Genomic DNA, 25,298 nt, shown 5'->3' on the forward strand with positions numbered 1-25,298 from the left:
GGACATTATTTACAGCTCCTCAGCATCCCATTTAGGACATTTTCAAGGAATTCAGCAGGGCTTTTTTCTTCCCCTTTATGTAAGGAAAAAGTCAATATTGGAATGCAAGGGCTACAAACATAGCCTCAGGTTAACACCACACATGACAAATTCATGTGCATAGATATTACATAAGGAACACGTTGCCTCACACAGGAGGAAGGGGGTAGGTTAAATAGCTTTTTGGGGCTTTTTTAGTAACTTCTTTGGTGGAAAAGATTTCATTTAAGGTTTTTAAAATGTGATGACTATGCTCCATTATGAACCACTCACTGAGCTACCCATGACCTGCACTTCTGTCACAATTCCAGCACAGGGAGAAAGCAGAGGGATGAGCAGAATGAGACACTCAGTCTGTCCTGCTGCACCCCACATGTTCAAAGATGAAATAGCCACTAAGCTGAGAGGTACATCCCTGCACAGGATTGTTGAGAGGCAAATGAAAGCAGACAGCTCCTTGGAGAAGGCTTGCAGCAGAGCTGTGCCTGGATGGGACTGAGGGAGAGTAGGAATGTGCAGCTCTTGCTTTCCTCAGTGTTCAGGGAGAACAAGGAATGGCTCTGAGAAAACTAACAGCTCTGTGGATTTAAACTGGGAGGGAAAGCAAAAAACAAACACAGGATTTGCTTGGCATTTTACTAGAAGCAAACAGAAGAGCTGAGATTTACTTAAAGGACTGGCAGAGTGAAGCAGAGATGGGAAAAAAAGTCATTCTAGGGTGAGTGTCCAAGCAGAGGTGGCAAAGGACACCCCCAGCCCTTGGGTGGGAGCTTTGGTCCCCAAAGGCTGAGCCCCTTCAGCCTCATGTGCAGAATGAGCAAGAGGGAAAAAGGATAATGGACAGGGATACGTAGTGAAAACAGGGAGAAATGGAGTGGGAGAGAGTCACCAGAGTAAGCACTGCCTCTTGTTCGTGTTCACTTCATGCAAAAGGTCAAGAATTCTCTTGTATGGTGATTTTCATTTTTAAAAAACAACTCCAAATGGTTCACAAGCACTTTTTTTTTCCCAGCACCAAACTCTTACATACACTATCTTAATAAATATCTTCATGTTGGAGAGGGATAAAAGGCATTTTGTTTTGATTTCATTATATCTCCTGAAATTGCTTTTTTCTTTCTGCGTTTTTTTTCTTGTCATTCAGTTGTGGTGGCCCTCACTGAGGGATAATGCAATAACACTTCTGACAAGGTCAGCTTACCAATAACTTTGCAGATGGCATTTCCCAATGACAAAACAAGCACAGCTTCTCCTCTCTTTGTAATTAATATAATAGAAATGTCAACCTGAAAAGTTGGTCTCCAAAGGTAGTATGTTATCAACAGAAAATTAATTTATTAAAGCCAGAAAGTGTTTCCTTATCTGCAAAGCTGAAAATACTATTTACAGAGCAGAATTCCTGTTACAAGCATAAAACATAAAACTTCTGCAGCTTATATATGTGCCAGAAAAAGCAGCAACTGAGGAGAGGAGTTCAATTGCTCACATTTCTAATTCAGACACAAGATCATTTTGGGAGCTGCACATTCCTTTTGCAAATGTCCTGTAGAAGCACAGGGCTCTGTGCACATCCTGAAAGAAGCATTACTCCACATCCATGTTTATCTTTAATTTAATCAAGCTCAATGCACAGAGTGAGCCTTCCCAGCTCCTCTCCCATCCATGCAGCAATAAGGCAGGAAAAAAAATGGGTGTTGGAGCAGGGACTCTTCCAGCTGCTTCTTCCACTGAAGAGAAGACTTGGCTGCTCAGAGGGAGTAAGAGCATCTCCCCTGCCTGAAGGGGCAATGAGTTCTTGGCTCTGTCCCATGGACACTGAGCCCATGGGGCTTCAGGCACACCCCACTCCAAACTTTCCAACTCTGCAGTCCAGTAGGTCAAAGCTCTGAAAAATATTTGCCACTGATGTCAAAGCCACCCCCTCAGGTGCCTGAAGCTCCCAGGCACGAGATCAGCACAAAACTCCTCAAACACTTGAAGGAAAGTGATGGGTGTAAAATGCTCCATCCTTTCAGCATCTTTCACTTTACCCACCCAATCTCAATTCCTTGCCCACAGACTTGTGGCACCCAAAATAACATTGACTAAAAGACCAAGTAGGGTGGGGTTTCCATATTCCACAGTGTTGCTCCAGGAGCAAGAACCTGGGATTTACAACATTGAAATAAACCCATGGCAGTTTGAACACACCCAACACCATGCAAAGGAACACATCTGCTGGAATCCTTGGATTTACTGCCAAAGGAAAGGAGATGCAGACATGGACAATTTAAACATGACTGTGGCCATGCCTCCCTATGCTTAAAAAGCAGCTTGGATGTCCCACAAGGTTATGGGGCCTTCCTAAAATAACCTCTACAAATGAGAAGACTCTTGTGAGAAAAGATCTCCTCATCCTGACAGAAAGCAAGTCCAACAACATCTTGATGTATGAAAAGCATATCCTCTTTTCCTGTCTCATGCTCACACTTTACCTGTAGATTTCTTTTTAAAACTCTTGACTTCAAAAAGGCAGAGATCTTTCTAGGGAAATCATGAAGCTCAGGATTCATACTGACAGAAAACAAAGCCTCAGCTCCCCCACTGTCCCAAACTGGTTCCACCTGAACAGGCAAGTTTACAATTAATGATTCTCCACAGGTCCTGCCCCACATAACACAAAAAAAACCCCAACAGCTGTTGTGTACATTATTCTGGTAATATAATCATTTAATGACATCAATCAAAATTAATTAACTGAAACTACACCAATTCTTCACATTTTCTGTAGCTTCTATTAAACAGTTGTTGACTCTATCTGAAATACCACCTAAACAAATGTGCTCATAAAAGAGGGAACAGCACATTTCTCCTCAATGCAACAAATCATGGGTCAGAGACCATTTGCAAGATGCTTTGTAAAACCTCATTTGACTTCTAATATATTCATCAATTTAAGCAATGCTTGACCTGAGATGTTGTGAACACACATTGAACAAAACAGTCAGTACTGCAGGATACTGTGCCAGGAGCAATCCAAAACTCCTCAGTTCTCCTGACAGTCCTTCAGTTTTATAAAGATTTTGGGTCTTCATTTGAAAGGATGCTCTGACTGGTGTCTGAGTAGTGCAGCTGTTCTTACCAGAGGCTCCCATCACATGTTGAAATAAGCTACTGTGCAATTACTTAATTATCTCTCTCTCTCTCCTACCCTTAAAAAAAAAAATCCACTGCAATTCAACTTGAAGCAAACCCAGTTAATCCAGTTTAATGGCTGAGAATTAAAACAGAGAGAAATCAGAGATTCAAAGCTGCAGTTCCTGTGGCAATACCACCAGTCTAAGAGCAAGCAAGATTAATGCCTTCAAACCCTAAGTATCTGAGGAACAAAGAATTTTACAAAAATAAAATAAAACCACCACCCTTTCTGAGCAGTTTGGTCTTGCTGGTATTTCAGAGCTGTTCAGAAATCCTAAGCCCCTTCCCAGTCCCTGGGTGCTGCCCAAGCCCCTGCCCAGCAGTCAGGTTTGTTCTGCCTGACTTCCCCCAACAATCACTCCCTCATTCCACCCATCCATCTTCCCTGCCAGGCCTGCTCAACCATCCTTCATAATTCAGAGCTGAGGAGCTAAGGAATAAATGTTACAGCACACGCATCAAGGGAACTATAACTTTGAATTACCTGACCTGGGTGAGTTTAAATTCTCAGCCATAACATTGGATTAACCTAATTTCTTTTTATTGAATATTTTACCTTTAGAAGTCCTACAGCCCTTTCTCTCAGAGAAATATGAGAACTGAAGGTCATATAAATTCTTTTATGGGTATATTTCTAATTTTCATAATCTAACCTCTTAGCAGTGAGCATTAATATCTAGTGGGGGCAGAACAAAGCAGAATCCAGTCAGTATTCTGGGAAAAAAAAAAGATCACATTTCTATTGTTCTTCACAAATACCTCATAAAATAATACATAACTTTTAACTTTGCTGCATACTCTGAATTGTTATAAAATTTTAAAAAACCCTCTAAACTCGCTGCTTAAATAGAAGTTATGTCAGAGATAACATCAATAAGAATACAGAGGCTGTCCTTGTGCCTCCACCTCAAAAACATCAGATATAAAGATAATAATGAACTCCATATTTTTATCATTGCAAGGTTTACCAGATACATAATAAGGCAAGGGAAAGAATTACACAAAACTGATTCCCAGAAAATTGTGAAGATAGTTTTTACCAAGCTCTTTTATTCTTCTACAAGGGAAAGGGAAGCGAGGGGCCAATTCATCTTCTGCCTCCAGGCTGGCCATTTGAACTCACCCTCCTCATTTCCAGAGCCCTCAGGTGATGAAACCAACTCTAACAAAGCACATCACCTTCCTGGTGAGTGGGACAAACTCCTCCAGGTACCCACAGGTACTCAAAGAACAATAAGCAAAGTCAGGGAAAAGGCAAATTTATCCACTAGCTGTGAGGAATGAGGACAACAGCTGGAGAGCTCTCACTGGAGACAGATGACAAGAGACAAGTCAGACTAAAGCAACTCTCAGGCTTTGAAAAGTTATTGTGGAGCAGGATAAGGAAGTGGGAACTCAACAGCTCTGCTGTTTTCTGCACTGTGACAAAAGTGAGCAGTAAGCTCATGACCAAGTTAGGTAAAGTAAGGAACAATGGTAAAAAAGAAAACCCAGTGGAAGTAAAGCAGGCACTGCTCTGGGGGCCCATACCAGCAAAACCACATTCTTCTGACCTTCCAAAATCTGCAGATCTCACTCGAGAAACAATAATATTTTCTGGTTTAATTTAAAGATACTTCCTCCTCCCAAATGGTCTTTGTGCACTGCTTCAACCCCTTCTACAAACACATTGATCTCAGCTTTCCTTATTCATTCTTTTCAGAAAGATTCTGCAATTGTCTCAGTAAATGATATTAGCAGGCCTCGTGAAACAACCTGTTTCAAAGGAAAATAGCTTGTACTCATTTTATTCTGGAAGACAATTGCCATTTGCTTAATATAGCCATGATATTTTACTGAGGTAATTATACTCTTAGCTATCAGTAACAATTAAACCCTTAGATTGAGGTTGCTTAATAAAGGTCTCAAAATAAATAACACATTCCAAACACACTATTTTAAAATGTCAAGCATGCAAATAGGATCTTGTAATGAATATAAGGAAGCACCAAGTATAAATCAGCACAGAGTGAGTTTGTCACTGTACAAGTGCCTGTGAGAATTGCTGTTGGAGTATTGTGGGATTGTGCTCAGAAAGCTACAGCAAGGGCAGTGCTGCAGATGAAACCATTTCAATAAATACTGTGGCTGGTTCATGGCAAAGCCAAGGGGAAGCATCAACACTGCAGAGCTTCTCTAAGGGCAGGGCTGAGTGACCTGGGGAAGAGTTGAGGCTGAAAACATTTGTATTTGTTCTTTTGTATTCCCTGTAGCAACTTCCTTGAAAACTGGAGTTAGAGCATTCCATTAAAAGCTAAATAAAACTCAGAAGCAGAACAAATCAGAGGGTACAGACAGAGAGGGAAAAAAAAAAAAACACTCTCAGACTGAGATCTAGAGATAGCTGAAGTCAGGTCAAGGATCCTAGCAGGCTGTTGGGTATGGAAGGTGAGAGCATGGTTTAAAGGTCCTTGCAGTGCAGGCTACAAGATGAATAAGGAAGGTAAAACACACCAGTGACACACATGAAAAAAAAAAAAAATTAAACAGGAAACACATAAAATTAAAAAAAAACATTAAAAATTAAACAGAACACATATTTGTAGAGTTATCTTGCAGGGCATCTATTCCAGGCAAAGAGGGAAACAAGTTACCTCCAACATTTGGAGAGGCAGCTGCCTGAGCTCCAGGAGGTGGTTGAGTGAATCAGGACTAAAACATGACACAGCAAGTAACTAGAAGAAGTTATTAAAAAAAAAAAAAAAAAAAAAAAAAAAAAAAAAAGACCAACCAAGAAAGCCAAAAAACTCACAACAAATTCGGGTTTTATAGGGGGGGAAAAAACCCTAAACAAACAAACCAAACAAAAATCTGTGTTAAAATAACTCCTCAGAGAGCTCCATTTCCATGGAGCACTTTCTACCTTACAGATAAGGCAGCCAGAGGGCAACAAAAGCAAAGTGTGATATTTCCCTAACTCCCACACAAAATGCCTATGGAAGCAGTCACCAAACTCCCAAATCCTGCTTTCTCCTCACAAAACTCAGCAGCCTTTATCCAGCAACCCAGACACTCCTGTGGAAATCACTAACCCAGCACCCACCCTGCATCACACTGAACTCAGGAGCATTTTAACACCACCTTACAGGGCAGAGAATTATTCATAAAAGCACCTAGCTCATCCCTGACCTATTGGTCTTCATTCTTTATAAAAGGCACCCTACAAGAGGGGTCTGGGAATTAAAATTGATGATGCAACTGGTTACTAAAAATTAAAATTCTGCTGTGACCTGTTCTGAGCTGTGCACTCCAGAGGCAGCAATCTTCTCCTTGCCTCTTTCCCACACCTGTTAATAATCTTCTGTCTCCTTCTGCTATTATCCTCCTCCACCTCTAACTACCAACCACCTTTTCTCTGAAATTATTTAACTGATTAATATAATCAAGTTGAAATTAGACAGACCTGTGCTCAATCTAAAAGGCTGCTGAGTCTCCTTCAAACACAGAGTGTCTTGTCTCCCTTTCTCAAGGATGCAGGATGGTCTAAGGAAGCACTCACAAAACCTGCCTTGCTTAACTGCTGAAGAGGAGATGTGGAATCTCCTGAAAATGTATTTATTTGCCAGTCATAAAAAGGAAGGTAACTTCCCTGAGTTTATAAAAACCTGCAAAGGGGAGACACAGTGAGCAGAGGAGAAAGATTTTACAGATAATTTTTTACATATCCCAGGAAAAGGGTTAATTCACCTTCTTTGCTGCACACCCAGAACTTTAAGATCTTTCCTTGTGCTTTAAAATTATCTACCTCCTCCTCAAAAAAAAACCATCATGCAGGACCCAACATGACAGAGAAGCCAACAGCATTATTTTAAATCTTTACTGATTACAAAACAAAGCAGATGGCAAATCAAGTCATGAACTCTGCATCTGCCATGCTTAATGAACAGTTTAATTAGCTAGTCCCATTTCTGATGCATTTTTGCCATTCTCAGCTCTGGGAGTCACTAATATACTTCACACTGACTGATATCTCCAGGAACATGTGGTATCAGCAGTCAGCTGGAGTTGGTTAATCAATACTTGTTTAATCTCTAACTTTTATGGTGATGGCCTAAATTATGTCTCAATAGAAACAGATTTCCTATCTTATCACATGATCTGGTTCAGAGCCCACGAAACAAAAGGGAATTTTTCAGTCTCTTCTCTGGGCAGCAGAGTACCCAAAAGCAGGAAAGTGCACAGACAGGAACTAAACACAGTAAAACAACAACATCCAACACAAGCAGATTAGTTCAATCCTTGTGTTATGCCTTATAGGAGAGCAAGGGCTGCAATTATGGCAGTGTGCATTCATAAAGCCTACAATTTCAGGGAAAAATTGGCCTCATTTGGAATAAGTTACAAAAAGTAACTGAAATTTGGCTTCCTGTTTTGAGCTTCCTGCACAGGATCACACCCTGGATATAGAAAGGAGGGATTTTGTCTCTGGTCAAAGCTGCAGTGCTTTGGGCTGATCCCATGCACTCTACACCTTGCAGAATTTCCTTCTGGGCACAGAAGGGATCTCAGGAGTCACTGAGCTGAACCCTGGCAGCAGCTGGGGAACACAGGAAGGGCTGATCACAACCAGGTAAAATCAAGGAGAGGAGGAGATGACAGAAAGCCTTTGGCCCTCCACATCAGAGGCTTTGGGAGCTCTGCAGTGAATTCATTTCTGCTCTCCATCAACACATCTGCACAAGGCCCAGCTGTGCCCTCTGGAAGCTGCCCTCCTGAAATAAATAACCAGAGCTGGCTTTCCATGAAATAATGACTCAATCAGCTGCTTACCCTCAGATAAGGATTTTCATTTTGGGAGGCCTCTATGTCATATAAAATTTCCTAAGAAATTCCAATTTTAGTTGTTCAGTAGCAGAATTGACTGTTTTTAACATGCCCACTTCATAAACAAAGCCCAGGAGTTGTGTGCAAAGCTCTCAGAATAAGAGAAACACTCAAAAGCTTAAAGACAACACAAAAGTCAAATACAAAACTGTGTGAGTAAACATGGCATTCAAGGCAAATGCAGCAGTAAATCAAATAGGCAGAAGGGCAGAGGTGGATTAGGTGTTTTCCCAGCATTTCAGTACTGCTGCATCACACCTTCCTCAGGTACTAAAGCCAAGATGAAAGATTTTCCCAAAACTGTGAGCTAAGGGAAAGCAAAAAGCATGAAAGACAGCAAACCCAGGCAGGCAGATCTCAGAGAGAGAATGAATCCATCCCTTCAAACACCAATTTCTGTTTCATCACCTTAAGTGAAGGGACTGACACTCCAGGAGGAACCTTCCAGCCATCAATGTCTGAGAGCCTCAGTGGTGCCCTAATCTAGTCTAATGTTTCACTGAAACATGTAAATCAGAAAACATCCATCCTGCCTTGATTTACAAGGACACAGGGGACAAAATGATCAACCAACATGTTCTAAAGAGCAGTTTGTGAGCAGGAATCATCAGGATGCAGCTCCTACACCAGCAATGGAATCAGTGGGGCAGGACCACTGCAGTGACATGCAGAGAGTGGAGAATGCTGCTCCTGTCTGCCAGGGAAGGGAGATTTGTAGGGATGCACTGAAGTGTCCCAGACTGACATCTGTGACACTTCCAAGCAGTAAACCAACTGGAAAGGCCCAAGTAAGATCAAGAAAGCCCAAAAGAAGGAAATGAGGTGAGGAAGGAAGCAATGGACAGAGAGGTTAAATGCACTGAAATGGAAATATGAGAGCAACCAAGAGAGACAGACTGTGGCAGGTAGCAACTGACCACGACTGACAAGTGAGACAGGCAGTCTGTAAGAGCCACAAAATATTGCTTCAATCCTGGGCAAAAAAAATCAGTAGCCATAGAAGTGAGAAGCAAAGCAAGTACCCCCTGAAGAGAGTACATTTACTACTGAAATATTGGTACTGCTGTTATCAAAAAAAAAAACCAAAACAAAACAAAACAAAACCAACTTACTATTCATATTTTAAAGCATATTCTAGGACTGAGACTTCCATGTTCCAGCCTGAGCCCAAAGAAAGGAGCATTAAACTTGCACTGTTGAACACCTCTGATGCCTTTCAGGCCTTGCTTGCTCAGCACACAGGAACTGATTCACTGCCCCAGCAGAGGGTCAAACATACACAAATGCAGGAGTCACACAATCAAAAGCAATAGCATTTCAATCACATATATAATACTTTTCCCCAAATTAGATTTTCACAGTCCTATTTAACAAGACAAAGATTGAATAGAGAGAACTCATCTTTTCCATTCTCAAATTACATAAAAGCATGCTACACTACTGATGCCACTAATTAGATGATTAAATACCATTCTAGGTGATATGCTTTCAATGTAAAGTAATTATTTTTGACAGGAAATGTATTTGCTCAATCTCATTTTAAATCACAATATCATACTTTTTTTAATTAAATGAAAGTCTTTCTTCTGATTTTGCATGAGAAGAGCAACCTGCAGGAGAAACAGTGCTGAGGATAGATTGTCCAAGTATCATAATGCATGTACTTCTTCACAAAGGACCCCAGCATTTTCTGGATGGAATATAAATTTTCAGAGAACAGCAAAGTCTTTATTCCTTCAAAACAGGTCAGTTGAGGAATCACTGAACACACTGAAAACCTCCCCTGTCAAAACACAAATCTATTTGCCATGGTCTGATGAAGAACACTTCCAACTTTTCCTATGCTCCTCTTCAGGGGAAGCACAGCAAACAAAGCAAAGGTTTGTTTTTCCATATAAATCAGGGTACACGTGACAAAGTAGTGTTGTGGTTTTGTACTTAAAGAAAAGTAATGATATTTTTGTGTTCTATGACAAAAACTGTTTCTGCTGAGCGCTGGAAATAAGTTAAAAAAGGGAACATTTTAGAAACCACCTGAGAAACTTCCTTCAGGGCTGAGCAGTCCAGCACAATGTTAGACAGCTGAAAAGGTTATAAAGACAGGTTTTTTACTGGGCTCAGTACACACCTGTGTCTTACACCTTTGTCTTACCCAGCCATGGCAGTCCCAAACTAGAACACTGTGGAGAGCTGCCTGCTGCTGGGGGCAGGGGAAGGCTGAGGAGGAGATGCTTTTTCTGTTTCCATGGAGAGAGTTTGGTCCATCCACCCTGACTGAAGTGCCTGCCCCAGTGTGAGGCTGAAAGAACTGCTGTCATTTTTCTCTTTGCACTTCTGTGGCTCTCCATGGCACCAAACTCTGCAGTCAGATCTGATGGGATATTCTCTTGTAAAGTGGCTGCTTCATGCTTCAAGAGCCCTGCTTGCTGCACCCTACATCACAGCTTCTTTGGCTCAGCAGTGACATGGGAATTGCACAAAATCGGGTGCAGCGCAATTAATATCGATCAACACCCTTTAGTTGACTCTGAAAATCAAACCCTAAAGCTCAGGCACCACAGCAGCTCTTTTCCCTCCTGCCTCCCCACGTGGTGATGTGCTTGGCTCCCTCTCATGAGCTCTGACTATTGGAGTCTGACCTTCTGCACACACATAAGCTCATTTACGTGAGCAGCTTCATAACACCAGGGAGATTGGTCAGATGGGGGAAGTTTTGCAAGGAGTATTCTTGGAAAGTGAAGTAACTCTCATTCTGGCTACAGCAAATTATTATTCCCTTTGTGGAAGGAGAGCTCTCAGAATTTAATATAAAATTTTCAATGCTCTGCAGACTTCAGAATTATTGTATAGAATTTCACCATGAGAGCACACCTGATATAAGATGATGCAGACCCCTTTGATATATTCTATAGAAAGAATCTTTAAACCTGTTTTCAATTTACTGGTCTAGTGCTTGCCATTACATTTGAACAGACTTCCAGCGTAAGAGGAAGGCAAATCTCTTACTCTCTGTAAATTGTTTTTCCACAGGAACAGTTGACAAGGTGCTGCCACCTCGTTCTCTTTAGGAAAGGAGGCAATGCAGCCAAAGCCATTATAAATTCCCTTCAGTGGCTCAAAACACTCCAGCAACAACATGATTCAATTCTCTGCCCTCACACCGAAGCCAAGGCTCAGACAAAGTCACGTTTCCTCACACAGCATGAGCCCAGCTGGGGGAACATGGGCACAGCTTCACTGGTACCTCCATTCCAGTGAAACCCTAAAGACAGGTTTCCTATCTGCCACAGCACCCATTATGCAAAGACCCCAGAACAGCTTTGTAACTATAGAAGTGAACAAAGCAGGAATAGGAAGGGCTGCACCTGGCAGAAAGAAATGAGGGCACGTGCTTTTCCAAAGAGCTCACCTTGGTGAGGAGCACCACGCGTTTCTGCAGCCGCCTGACCAGCGCTTCCTGCTGCTCCCGCTTCTTCTTCTCATCCAAGAGCTGGCTCTGCACACTCAGCATTTCCTCCTGCAGCTGCTGCCGGGCCTTCTCCAGCATCCTGGCACTAAGGGAGACAAGACAGAGCTGTGAGCTGCTGGGGGCTGCTCCCAGTCATCACAGAGAGCAGGACAGGCTCAGAGGAGAAGCACCACCAGGACCGTGGGAACTGGGCAGCTGCAGTCTCATTATCAGCTGTGGGCAGAAAAAGATAAGAGGGAAGAACCACCCCAGGGACAGCCTTAGTGTGCAGCACAAGACAGCTACTGGAACCTCACATGTATGAAACATTTAAATACTTGCACATCTGTTTCAAAATCAATGTTTGCCTTTGAGAACGTGCCTTGTTTCCAACAAACATTGCACGATCTCGGGTTCTGCAGGATCTTTTCTTACTTTTCTAGCAAAGCAGAAGAAAAAGTGGGTTTCATATTATCTGCTTTGACTGACAGTTAGTGCTCAGCAAGTAATTAAAGCCACTACCTGCACATTGCTCTTGCCAGCAACCTCTGCTGGAAGAGAAATGTCTTAGGGCAGGTGATTAGCACTTCTTTTGAGATGGGGACATGATTCTCAATTAAAGCAGAACAGCCTGGGCCCTCTCTTCTTCTCAGCTCTCTGTGCTGCACACTGTGATGATGCACAATTATCTGTGTCCCCTGCAAGCTTTCCACATGTGCCCTTCAGCCCCACTCTGCTGCTGGGACAGGCAGCTGCTCCAAGGCTCACATCCAGCAGCTCATCACACATCAACTGCTGGCAAAGCTCTTGATCAATAACAAAATAAAAGTGGAATCACTCCTGTGATTAAGAGCCAGTTCATGATTTAAATATGATGAGTTTATCCAAGACTGCACTAAGTATTTAATGAGTGAGCAGGACATGAAATAAAAGTATTGCACACAAGTCAAAAACCCTCAAGCAAGAAAGATCAAACTCAACATCTGCAGCTTAGTCAGGAACAGAAGAACCTTGTTTCTCTAATGCTAGAAACAACACTGGAAAATTTATAAGGGCTTCCAAGAGGTCTTATTCATCATTATATTTCAAAGAAAATAAATAAGAATGCTTTTAAATAAAATAGCACTATTGTTAAGGTAGTATTTAGATAATCCAAAGGGGAATACCTAAAGAACACTTCTAGCATAAATCAAGTACAACCTGCACTGCCAGGTCACCAAACTGTATTTCTTGGGAAATACATGTAGGAATTCACATGGATTCCAAAGCAGCTGTCTCTCTACCTCAAAATTCTTCTCTTTGAAAAAAGTATTTTTTTAAAGCCATGGATGAATTGGAAACCAGTTTCAAGCTCCAGTTCAATTAGGAACCATTCACACAACAATTTAATAATTGGAAAATATGAAATAGTCTCTTCATTGCTGTATTCAGGTGGGAAGGTTCATCTGCATTTGAAACTGGATAATTGCATTACCAGGGCACCATACTTCCTTGGACCTGTATTAATTAATCAGTTAAGAAGAGCTCCTGTGCCAAGGGTACCATCTCTGGTGATGGAACATGCCTGTGGGTCAGCCTGTCAAAGCTGCAGGGCAGTCCTCAAAACAGGCCAGAAAGGATGGGCAATTCCTGCTAACCTCAATTTCTGCCTTAACATTTATTACAGTTTGTTCAATAATATTCCTTTTTATGCATAGGGCAAATCTAAGTACAAAGCCCTCATTAACAGTGATGTATGTGTTATAACAATTAAAATCACACTACAGAAACCTTACTGCAAATACTTTTTTCATTATCAAAGAACCTCTGTCCTGATTAAAGTCAGAACAAAAGAAAAAAATGCAAACATAAGATTAATTAACCTGAAACAGCAAAAATCTCACATATTATTATTGCAAAACATTTTGATAAGGCAATGGAGCAATCTTTTTTCTTAATCCCCCAACATTATGACTTATTTCTATAAATGTTAAGTGGACCAACAAATGATGATTGATTTGACATTCACCAAGAAAACTGAGATATGTGCAAAGTTTCCTTCCCAATATAATGAAAAATATTTGAGATTCACATCTCATGGAGAGTACACACATTCAACCACACACTAAACTCTCAAGCTAGGCTGGAAAGCAACTGTTTTAAAACACGAGAGGAGTTGAGCAAAGAGAGACAAATAGGCAATTTCCTCAGCCACTGCATGGAAATAACACCTTCATCTGTTTATATTTCAGCCTCAGCAGAAATGTGATGTTAATGTACCCAAAATTCAAATGCCAGAGATGTCTGAAAGCGAGGACAATCCTCAGACTCTCTGAACCAACTGTTACCATAGGTTCCCTTGCTATGGGAGATGTGAAATTCAACTTCCTCTCAACTCTCCACACCATGCCAAAGTACATTACTGAGATGCTTTCTTCCTCTCTTTGGACAGATTGATAATTCTTCCAGAAACTGCACCAAATACAACATGAGCTGCTTCTATAATGAAAAACCCAAAAGGAAAGTGCTATTTCTTATTGACACAAAACAGGATTTGCAAGTAGGTGATCAGAAGCAAAAGCCTTTAAGGTCAGACTTGTGCACTCTTCTTCCACCCTGATGACACCTATGGCTTTTCAGAAGTAATTACTCACTCAGTATGAGCATTAAAAAATAAAATAAAAGAGGCACGAAGTTCTCCTTTCAACATAAGCTTGGGGAAGTGGCATTTTAAAAAATCTTTGCAAGTTCAAAGTAAACCTTTTAAGCCTAAAAGAGAAAAAGTCATTTCTGTTTATCAGCCTATTAATGTTTCTTGTCCCACATCCCAGTGAATGAGATGCCAGCATCTTTCTGTTCTGAGCTGTTTGAGACTTCATATTTTGCTCTTCCCTTCTGTAATCCACTTTAATGCAATCTTCACGATAAAACTTCATTTTCCAGAATATTCTTTGAAAGACTGAGAACAATGAGGGCACACAGTGAATACTGAAGCTATAAGATACATTTTAATAATCTCCTTCAAAAATGACAAAAGCAGCCGACAGCTTCCCCCCGCCCCCCCAGTGATCCATAAAACATTATTTTAATCATTCCATCCTTTCAGTAGCCAAGTTACCACCTCAGAGTTACTAAAAATAAAATAAAATAAAACAGGGAAAGCAAACAGGATGCCAGAACTAGTCTGCATTTGAACCTGAGAAGAAAACAAGGGGTCCACAGTGACAATTAGAAGAGCAACACTGTCTGGGTCATGTTGTAGCTTGGGAGAAGATGAGACACGTGTAGCTACCAGGCCAGCTGTCAGGGGGACAAAGAGAAAAAGAGAAAAAAGAGAAAAATCAAAGAGAAAAGCTGAGTGTGATGGGAAGAGCAGAGGGAGCACAGAGGGAAAACACGGTGACAGTGCCACGGCACACGAAACGAGCTGCAGCCACCAACAGCCTCGTGTCAGAGCCCAAAAAAAGGGTTAATGCAGCAGCTAATGAGCCAAAAAGGAGCAGGGGAAATTGTTTTGTAGCAAGACATTTGGATGAAGAACACCCATTCCTGAAACTTGACAACTTGCAGGCATCTCAATGAATCCACACGTACACGCATAAACCACGCCGGAAACTGATAAACAGAGCGATGAACAAAATGTTATTTTTCATTCCAGTTCCTCCCCCACAGGTTTTCTGAGCAAACACAAAGGCATAAGCAAAACCAGGGTAACTCCAGCATGTCTTTTATTTTCCAGTGGATAGCAGCAGGACATCCCTGCCTGTGCCCTCCCTCAAGGATTCTTCCAACCTCCAGTTTCTGACACAGAAAACTTCCACCCTCAGCCTCTGCCTAACCTGCCTCAGCACCATCCAGGATGGGAATTAAAAAGGAAAAACAGAAGGGAGAAGATTAAAACAGTCTGACTTAAAAAGGGACAGGATACAGGAAAGAGAAGGTGAGGTTTGGCAAAACAGAAAAATATCCATCATATGTTAAAAAGGAGAAAAACTGATCCATTACAAAATGCTGCTGAAAAGACTGACTGGAGCTCTGAGAACACAGCTACAGATGGAGCTAGTTTAACATTTAGGGCAGGTAAACTAGAAAAACCACCATCAAGAAGGAGGAGAAGACTTCAGTGCTACAAGTATTTCAGCTCAAAATTCAGAGGTTTGGGTGCTAACTTTTACTACAGTAAGACTGGCATCTCCTTCTGCTTCCCTTCTTCTTCACAGAGAGAATTGTGGCTATAGACAAGCATTACCACCCTCCCTACCCTCAAATCCTGCCCTGGGACTGTGGGAGCCAACAGGTTTGTGTTACTTATTTCACTACATCAGAAAGAGAAATGATACAAAATATGAATATCTTTAGTAGAAGTTATCACAGGGGCTATATTTTATTTAAAGCTTTAAGTGTGCCTCACAGAGAGCCATATGAAATACTGTTACACAAAATACTACATGAAACACTCTACAGAGAGTTGGTGGGAAAACACTCTTTCTTCTTGCTATTTATTTCTCCCAAGTCTTCAAACATCTGCAAACTTTCTCTTGGTTCACACCTGCTACTTTCTAGAAGATCTTTCTAACTCACCAGCATCAGGCTTCCATAAATGACAAATCATTCAAAAGTAAACAGATCATAGATGATCTTGCTGCTAGACACACAAGGAAGACTCAAATCATCTTGAATTTATAATGACAGAACAACATAAAGAGAATTATTGTGCTAGTGCAGCCAGATGAAATGGGTAAGAAGCTGACAGACATTTGGAGCTTTATTGGTACACTGACAGTGTTTTATCTGTGACACAGCATTTAATTTTACTCCTTAACCAGCAGCATAACTATCAGGCTCAGAAATGCAGTTTCACCAAAGTGAACAGTTAGACAAAAGAAATTACACACATTTTCTGCCCCAGCCCCAGTACAGTAGCCATAATTGACTGGCAGGAGTTAAGATTCACTAAAATGAATTCACATCAGGCACCCAGAGCTTCTTCCAACACAGGGCTGTGCTGAGAGCAGTGACCCAAAGGACCCAGCCCAGGAATGCTGCCAGGGGCTCCCCCTGAATCAGCCAGATTCTCATCAGGTGAGAATCACTGTGACAGCCCTAGACATGCCTTCCACAGCACCACCAAAATGAGAATGAAAGCAGTGACTTAGCAAATGAGGAATGTCTGTGGTTTGTTTTGGTTTTATGTGGAAACATCATTAGTTTCAACATCCATCACTGAATTCTGGAATGAAAAATATTTCAAGGGAGAGATAACTGCAGGCATAAATGTCCTTTTTCTAAGCTTCTAAACCTGAAGTGTTCATAAGGCCAAAGCTTCTACTAAAGGCATTTGGCAAATAAAACTTCTACTGGTATTTAAAAACCACTGAGCCCACACTGCAGGCTGTGCACTTACTGCACTTGAAAATGCTGCTGCCTTCACTGCAACTGCTGCAGGAGAAATTATTCTGACAGCTGAATAAACAAAGTGATTAATATTAGCTTATGCAGACAAATCTTTAAGGGCCTTTGGTATGGGCAGATGCTCATGGCTCTTGTTCTGAATCAACAAGTCAGACATCAGTTACACCCTGAGCAAATGGATTCCCTTTGCAGTGCTTGGAGAGAAGCAAATACTAAATGTTCTCAATAAAATGTAAGTAATTAAGAAACAAGAGTTAAAACCAAGAATCCTCTATGATGATTAACACAGCACATAGCCAGTACAGCATGTGTCATCTCTGCCTGCATCACCAGTTGCATGTGGCATTTGGCAATTATGGAGAATGGACTATTTTAAAAGGGCATTCACTGAAAAGGATTTTCCATTCCTATTCTGAGATAAGAACAAGTTTAAGGTGCCTTTCCTACTGCAGAGAACAGAATGCCCACAGATGCCCTGTGACCATAGACACCACACCAAGCCAGGATGTTCACTGAATTGTTCAGAATGTGTTACAGGGATCTGGGAAGGGAACATCTCCACTCCCATCACTTCATCAGGAGTTGTGTTCATTTGGTTGCCTTTGCAGCTCCTCATTTTGGCTCTCCCAACAACCCTGGTTAGTGAGGAAGGTCAGCCAGAGGATGCTGCTGTCAGCAAGGGAACACATGGAGCTTCAGCACCAGAAGATGCCAAATGTCTGCTCCCTTCCCCATCACTCCTCACCCAGATTTGAGCATCCAGCACAAGGGAGCAAAATCTTGGAGAAAGGGAACTGTCAAAGGAGACAGGAAAACAAAACAAAAAAGTCCCCAAAGAACAACCCCAAGGAAGAATCTTGAAAGGAAACCTTTTCTCCAGCCAGGATCCGAGCACACTCTCTGCAGCTGACTTAATTTACATCCTCTAATTCAAATTCTAAATGCTTCAAAGTGTTATTACACTTTTTTTCTTTGAAAACAAAAATGACAACAACCGAAACAAACCTCTGAATGAGAAAACTCAAAGACTGAAATAATTACTAATCAAAACAGAGGCCTGTACATGGGCTGGTGAAGTCACTGGCCAGCTCTACCCAGCAATTTCTCTTCGTGTCGGCTCTGATGAGTTTTATATTTCTAACATTTCATCAATTTGAATCACTAAATTCAATTTGCATTCACAGATAAACAGAGAAGGAATAATAAATACTCTCATCTGACCTTGAAGTATGACACAGAAAATCGCCCTCGATTATTTCATTTCAGTCTGAACCAGAATGAATAATGCAGTTGGCCCCACAAGTTACCAATCTATAATCACACTTGTGGGCTGGAGGAACTTATGGCTGTGCCTAAACATGATGAAGAAAGTCAAAACTTCTCACTCTTTCTTGTACTGGTATTTTCTGCTGCTCCCTCACTCTAGGGATTAAGTCCCTACCTCTGTCCTTGCCCACCATCAGCCCCAAATACACACCCCAAGGATTTCAGCTGGCAGCACAGTCACAAGTGAAGGCATTGCACAGTTTTCTCAACCCAATCCAGTACTATTTGCTTTATAAAGTGCACATAATAACTCTTTTCTCCCAGAAAGCTGTCAAGTCACTGGGACAACTCCCCAGCTCAGCCACACCACACAGGCAACTGGTAACATGAACACCACCAGTGACTAAGAATATTTCCAATTTCTGTTATACACTCCAACCAACACTTATCAAGAGGGTAGGAAAGTCATCTGGGAATAGCATGAGAGCTGAGGAGCTCTAAAGAATAAAGAACTGATAAAGAGTAGTGAAAAAAAGGAAAATGTGCTTGAAGTGGTGAAAGAAATGAGTAGGAGAATGGTCGTGCTGAACCAACTTGTCAGCAAACAAATCTGCTGAAATTCTAGGCTCTTGACAGTTAGATAATGGCTTATCTTAATAAAATAAGAAGGGTCAAAGTGTTTGGATGAGAAAAACAAAACATTAAACCCTCCACTGCAATATAGTGAGTCCTCCCAGACTGGTGACTCATTACAGCTTTGTGAAGGTTCTGCGGATCTGTTTCAAATTACCTTTTCCAATGAGACCTCATTTCCAGTGTGCATTACAGTACTCCACAGTGAAATGAGGATTGAAATGAGGATTGTATATTACTGCTCAGTCACTTTTTTTTTTTTAATATCTGAACCTAAAACTACCTGAACAAATTTACAGAAACACAATTGTCTAAAGCATTTTTTGCAGTACAATTCAGTGATGGACCCTCACCATAACTCTGACTAAAATCCAAAGCTATGGCTCAGTATTTCAGCATCAGGCTTTTGTCAGTGAAAACCCCTCCAGTTATGTGACGAAAACTTGTCTCAGTTTTCACTGGGGACTCAGAAGTGAATTAGTAGTGTTACTTGTTGACAACAAAAAACCCCAAACAATTAAGTGCTACCCCCCAGCATTTACCCATGGGACACTGGCACAGACAAAAGCAAAGGAATGACTGCAAAGACACTCAGCTATCTGTGACAAGCACTCTGCCAGACTGCTGCTCTTGGCTTTTCCTTCTCACAAGCACCAATTTAACTCCATCTCCTCTCTGCCTCCCACCTGCTTTGACTCAGCTCATGTCAAAGCAGTCTGCCAGGATCCAAGCCATATTAAGCACAGCATTGTAACAGACCTGCTAATCCTTCAGTCCTCTATATGGATGCATTTTAACTCCTCAATTTCCATGACCAAATAACCTGACCTGTAACCACGGATTTTCCAGCTGCCACCATGTCTTTGAGCACAAACAACATGTCATGGTAGTGTAGGATCTTTTCTACCATGCTCTAACAACAAATCAGGATTCACTGCTAATTGCATCTGTTTTCTGCAGGATCTCTGCCTCATTTGCTACAGAATTTGGAAGATTAATGAAGCACAGAAATTGCCTGAAGAGAATGGTCTCACATTAAGGCAACTGAAAGTCTCCCAAAAAATCTGGTTCCAATTCTTGCCTCTGCCAAAGCTCCTGGTGATACCATGACCTTTTCAAAGCAGCCCTTGGTGCTGAGCTCCAGTGCTGGGCACTGACACTGTGCTGAAATCAGTAGCAGCTACTCAGGCCATAAAGTGGGTAAGTGTTTTGAAAAAACATGTTCTAAATATTCCATATTGGCATCTCCAAAAATAAGGCCACACTTTCTCCTCGGTTTACATCTGGTATAACAGAACTAGCATAAAAAGTAACTAATAAATTATTAAATTTTTCTGTAGAAAAGCACTAAAAGTTGCTCATTAAGTCAACATAATCCACCATCACTGCCAAATGAAACAATAATGCTGCATGCTACAGCAAACAAGACTAAGGAGGTGTCAAGTGACTTCCATTTGGGATTTCCTACCCCCTGAGAGCTTCACCTAGCAGCCCTGATCTTGCCTTTCAAGTACATATTTTCCTCATGGGGAAAACAGTACTTAAAATATTTTATTACAAATAAAATCCGACATAACCCAAAACATAAAAGCAAAACCATATATCTAAGAACGAGGCAAGAAAGTAGAGTTAGCTGAAACTGCCCCAAAAACATCCACTGTGGGGTAAGCTTCATCCCAATTATATTATTTTACATTCTCATACACATCCCTTTTGGCCATGTACATAAGCACAGGCAGACCCACAAAGCAGAGAAGAGCTGGTCTCCAGCCATCTGGGGTCCCAGAAAGAGATAAAGAAACTGGGATGTTCCCAAGCTCGACTGTCCCACCAGGAGTGTCACCATTCCTCCTGCAGTGGCTGTGCAGCCCCTCTCCTTGCACACCCAGGGAATATCTAAATATCTGCTGTGTCTGGGCAGCTGAGCACAGCCAAAACCTTCCTCAGATCCTGTTTCCAAGCTGTAAATTTTTCCCCATGAAAATGATATGCCCAGATCAGACTTACAATAAAGTCCTGCTAACCTGTGGATTCTTGTTTTCCCTGTTCCACCTCGAAATCCAGAGCACTATTTCAATCTTTCACTGGACTGCTGACATTATTAGGATTTACATGCAGGGCACAGAGACCTATCTTCCTCTAATTTTAATCCCTCAAATTAGGTCAAAGAACCCATAAACCAATACAAGACAAGGGGAATAAAGCTGTCACCATGGAAGGAGAACTGCCAGAACAACTGCATTTATAGCCCTATTACATCAATTCTTCTGCATCGATATTTTTAAGTGTTTAATAAAACAATACTACATGCAATGCAATCTTTTTGTCATGAATACTTATAGAGAAACCAGTTAGGTGGGCATGTAAATAGTCTTTATACAGCAGTTTCAGGTTTCAAAATCACTATGTTCTCAGACAAATCAGATCCCTTATTTTGTGGTGAAGCTGTGACAAGGAAATTAATTTAAAGATGTGGCAACCAAGTAATTTTGTCTCTGCATCACTCATGAAAGAAATGTTCTGTTCAAAATAATTTGACATCAGCCAGTTGGCATCACAAATCCTGCATCAACCAGGTCCATGTTGGAGGGGCAGGATGATAGTCCAGCATGAATTCAACAGGTGTAGGGAAAAGTTTCTGCCCTCAGCACTGTGGCACCTCAATTCATCAATTGGTTTAACCCCAGCAGAGCAGGACATCATAGTCTGGAATATCAGAGAATCATGGGATGGTTTGGGTCAAAAGGACCTTAAAGATCACGCCATTCCAACCTTCCTGCCATCAGCAAGGACACTTTCCACTAGACCAGGCTGTCAGAACCCCATCCAGCCTGGCTTGAACACCTCCAGGGATAGGGAGAGATACCTGGCAAGGCTGATTTATCTGTCACTTTCAAAAACTGTTCTTACCATGACGCATTATTTAAAACAAAACACGACAAGACAATGCTACTTATGCTTATTCTGCAAACTCCTTCAGGAAATAAAGAAGAAAACCTTCAATGGGAGTTTAGGTGGGACAGCAAAACAAATTGACAAGACAAAATTGCCAAGACCAAAGCTAAAAGCCCAAGGCAGTAAGTGGGAGGTGCAGCTCTCTGTCTCTGGAGCTGCCCATCAGCACAATTAGAGCTGGTCCCCCCCAGCCCACGTCCCCCACGCTCAATAGAGGCACTTTGGCAGCCAATTGATGGGCTGTGCTCAGCACATCCTTCGATTGCCACCTGTCCTCCCTCATCATCTCCCCTGCTGCCTCCATTGTGGCTGATTAATGCAGCCCATTCCTCCTGGTTATTTCCTTATTGATCCATCCCCTGCATGGGAAAAGGCGTCAATGCAGTTAAGGGCAGGCACCTGCTTGGAGACTTCAGCCTTCAGCTGCTTTCTGAGAGAGAGTTTTGTTCCCACTGGATAATAAGAATCTCTGGTTAAAGGAGCTTTTAGGTATTGGCAATGTCATAAAATGTTCCTTGTGTCCTACTTCAGTGGAGCTGACAAACTCTCCACTCGCTGTCACCAGACTAATGAGAAAAGAAGCACTTCTAAAGAGCTCTGGGTACTTTTGCATTGCAAAGTGAAAAGGAGAAAGCAAGATATTTCAATGATGTTCGTTCCTAAGCCCCAAAAAAGGAAAGAAAAAAGGGAATGTTTCTGCACAATCACTGTATCAAGCAAGCAGCTCACTTATTAATCTCTCCTTCCTCCGCATTCACTGGCTCGGGGGCTTGAAAAGTTGACACTTGACTCGAAAAATGCCAACTCTAAGCAGTTTATTTCCTCTTGAACTTTAAGAGCTGACTGAGACAGAAATGACCTTTAAAAAGGCAGGGTGAGTTCTTGTATGAATTGATAGAAGGATTCTTTGCTTACACAGCACAGCAAGGTACTGAGCAAATCTCCTGTACAAACTCCCCTCTCTCACCAGAGGCAAGAACAACACCGTGTTCCATCAGCCAGAGGATCCACAGAACTGGAGGATGTGGGACCTGCTGACCCAGCTTGTCTACAACAAGAGGGGAAGAGCCTCAACAACCATGAATCAGTGACCTTATACACACCCAGGACAGAGACTACACCAATATTCACACCCTGGAGACACCTGATCTTCCATCACAAGGAAGCAGAGCAGGCACAAGCAAAATTCAACAGAGCCACCAGCCCCAACCACAGAGCAGCTAGAGAGTCCTGCTGCCAGTGGGACACAGAGCAAGACACCAGCACTGCTGTTTTGGGACATCTCCCTGATGGCTGAGTTTGCTTACACAAATCTCTACTGAAGCTGCTGAAAAAGAAACCAATTACTACATGGTTCATTAATGGTCTTCGATGAGAGGCAGCTGGAAAACACAAATCAATACTCAGCAATGACTGCTAATAATACTTGCTGCCACACCAGTAGCCAGACATGTAACTGAGCAGAATATTCTTGTCTGAGGTCCACCACACAATTAATACCACCAGATGTCCACAGAAAGGCAACTGAAGGATTTTGTGGCAGCAAAGGACAACCTAGTTTTGATAAAAGAAATTCACAAAGCAAATATTGGGGATGTTAATAGGGATGGGAATACACTGGGGACAAATAAGTTTTGTTTGCCTGTGTGCAAATAATGACATTTACTGGTACAGTATCTGAAAATACAAAGTGCCCTGCTGATGGGCATGACACCTGCACATTAAACTAAGATCTCCAAATGATACTTCATTTATCCAAACAGTGTAAGAGTATTCACCTGTTTCTCACTCTCTAAGGAAGGCAGATGTAGCCATTTTAGTAACAGCAAAATATTAATGCAGAAGGTGAGCAAACCTTCCACTGCCAGGCAGAGAAACTCCTCAGAGGCACAGCTGAAATTTTGCCTTTTTTTTTTTTTAATTTATTTTATTTCTAGCCTTGATCTTCAACTGCTAAGCCATGCTGACTGCAAGCAGTAAAGGACTGATGGATTTCAGAAATCTCCAGTCAAGTATGAAGTATCATTTTGCCATCAGCAGCAATGAAATGCTTCCAATCTACCATCAGCCCACTTAAGCAGAAGCAGACATCTTAAAAAGAGAACCCCATGGCTATTCTGTGCAGGATTTTCTTCTTCTCTGGAAGGGAAATACACATCAAACTCAGCAGGGCAGACAGAAGAAGTCAAGCCTTATATAGTCTAGGTTAACTTATTAATAATGAATCATTTTTGTCATTATTCCTAAGGTTTAGTATCAGATGCTTTGGCAAGGGGAGAGGAGAGGGGTGTTTTGCTCTCCAGTGCAACTGGAGGCATGACAAGGAACCACAGTGGGATATTGAGTAGAAACTCAGATAAGAGCTTGGCATCTCCCTGCTGGCAGAGATTTAGAAAATTCCTGCACCTGAAATATATATATACAGTTGTATGTGCAGTGTATAGATTTATATACACACACATAGAGACAAGAACACAGTACCTACCAATGCATATTAAATAATATCTCTACTATTTTATCCTCTGTAGCATTGCAAGAGTTGCAAACATTAATTTCTTTCACATTTTAAATGCTGTCTGATTTCTCTGATGGGGCTTTTCCTGTGTGTATAATCACAGGAGGTCTTGGAGAAACCTGTTTACTTCTGCAATCCATTAGAGAGATTCCCACTTCCAAAGTTACTGCACAATCACTTCTTTTAACAGTCAATTTAACAGTGTTTAGCCTCCAACTGTTGCTCTCACACACACAGAATGCTGCTTTTGGGGCTCTGACTCTGGTGCATAAAAAGGCTTCTTAACATCTTTAGGGCAATATGAAAATATAGATTTATACTGTAGGTGTATAACTGCTGCAAAAACAGATTTGCTCAACTGTAATACACATCAAACAACATTTAAAAACAGTAAGGAACTGCCATCTGATTTACATGAGATGTACTTTGAGACTTGTAACTTTTGCCTGAAGGTTTTAATTAAAGCAATTCATGTCCCAGGGCACTTTTCTCACAGTAAAGTGTCTTCCCCACTCAGCTGCTTCAAGAACTCTGCTCTCTGTGATTTGGCACCATCTAATCACTCCCATGGGAACAAATGGTAACACGAATGCAGATCAGAAAAACAGCTTTAAATGAAGCAAGAAGGATGAAGAACTAAATGTGAAAGAAGAAACAATTTTGTACCCTTTATTCAAGAGTCTGTTAGATCTTTGCAATGACAACAAAGAGAGAAGAAGGTGTTGGTGTGAGTAAAATCTGAGACTCCTGAGTTCTGTCACTGCTTGCTCAAACACTCCCAACACGTGTGTTCCCAGATCTAACTTCCAGCAGGGATCAGCTTCAGTCAGGGAAATTTTTCTGTCCTCACCACTCTTTCTAAAGAAGAAAGCAACGATCAAGAATCCATGTTTGGCTGCTCTTTCCTTTGTCATTTAATTCCCTCTGAGGCAGGAGGATTTACAAGTCACAGCTGCTCTGGTTCCTCCAGGTATTTCAGCAGAAATGTACCCAGTGGCCCAGAAGAAAGGG

General features: G+C 41.6%; 1 protein-coding gene across 2 annotated transcripts in view; it reads right to left on the bottom strand.

Moving 5' to 3' along the window:
* MAD1L1 (mitotic arrest deficient 1 like 1) overlaps positions 1 to 25,298 on the bottom strand; it is a 418,937-nt gene that overhangs the window by 308,588 nt on the left and 85,051 nt on the right. For both annotated transcript variants that reach the window (XM_079320917.1, XM_079320916.1), the window contains exon 11: positions 11,489 to 11,633. In XM_079320917.1, the coding sequence (XP_079177043.1) occupies positions 11,489 to 11,633 (145 nt within the window). The remainder of the gene's footprint in view (positions 1 to 11,488; positions 11,634 to 25,298) is intronic.

Source organism: Erithacus rubecula (genome assembly GCF_903797595.1).
Source record: "Erithacus rubecula genome assembly, chromosome: 17".
Taxonomy (NCBI): domain Eukaryota; kingdom Metazoa; phylum Chordata; class Aves; order Passeriformes; family Muscicapidae; genus Erithacus; species Erithacus rubecula.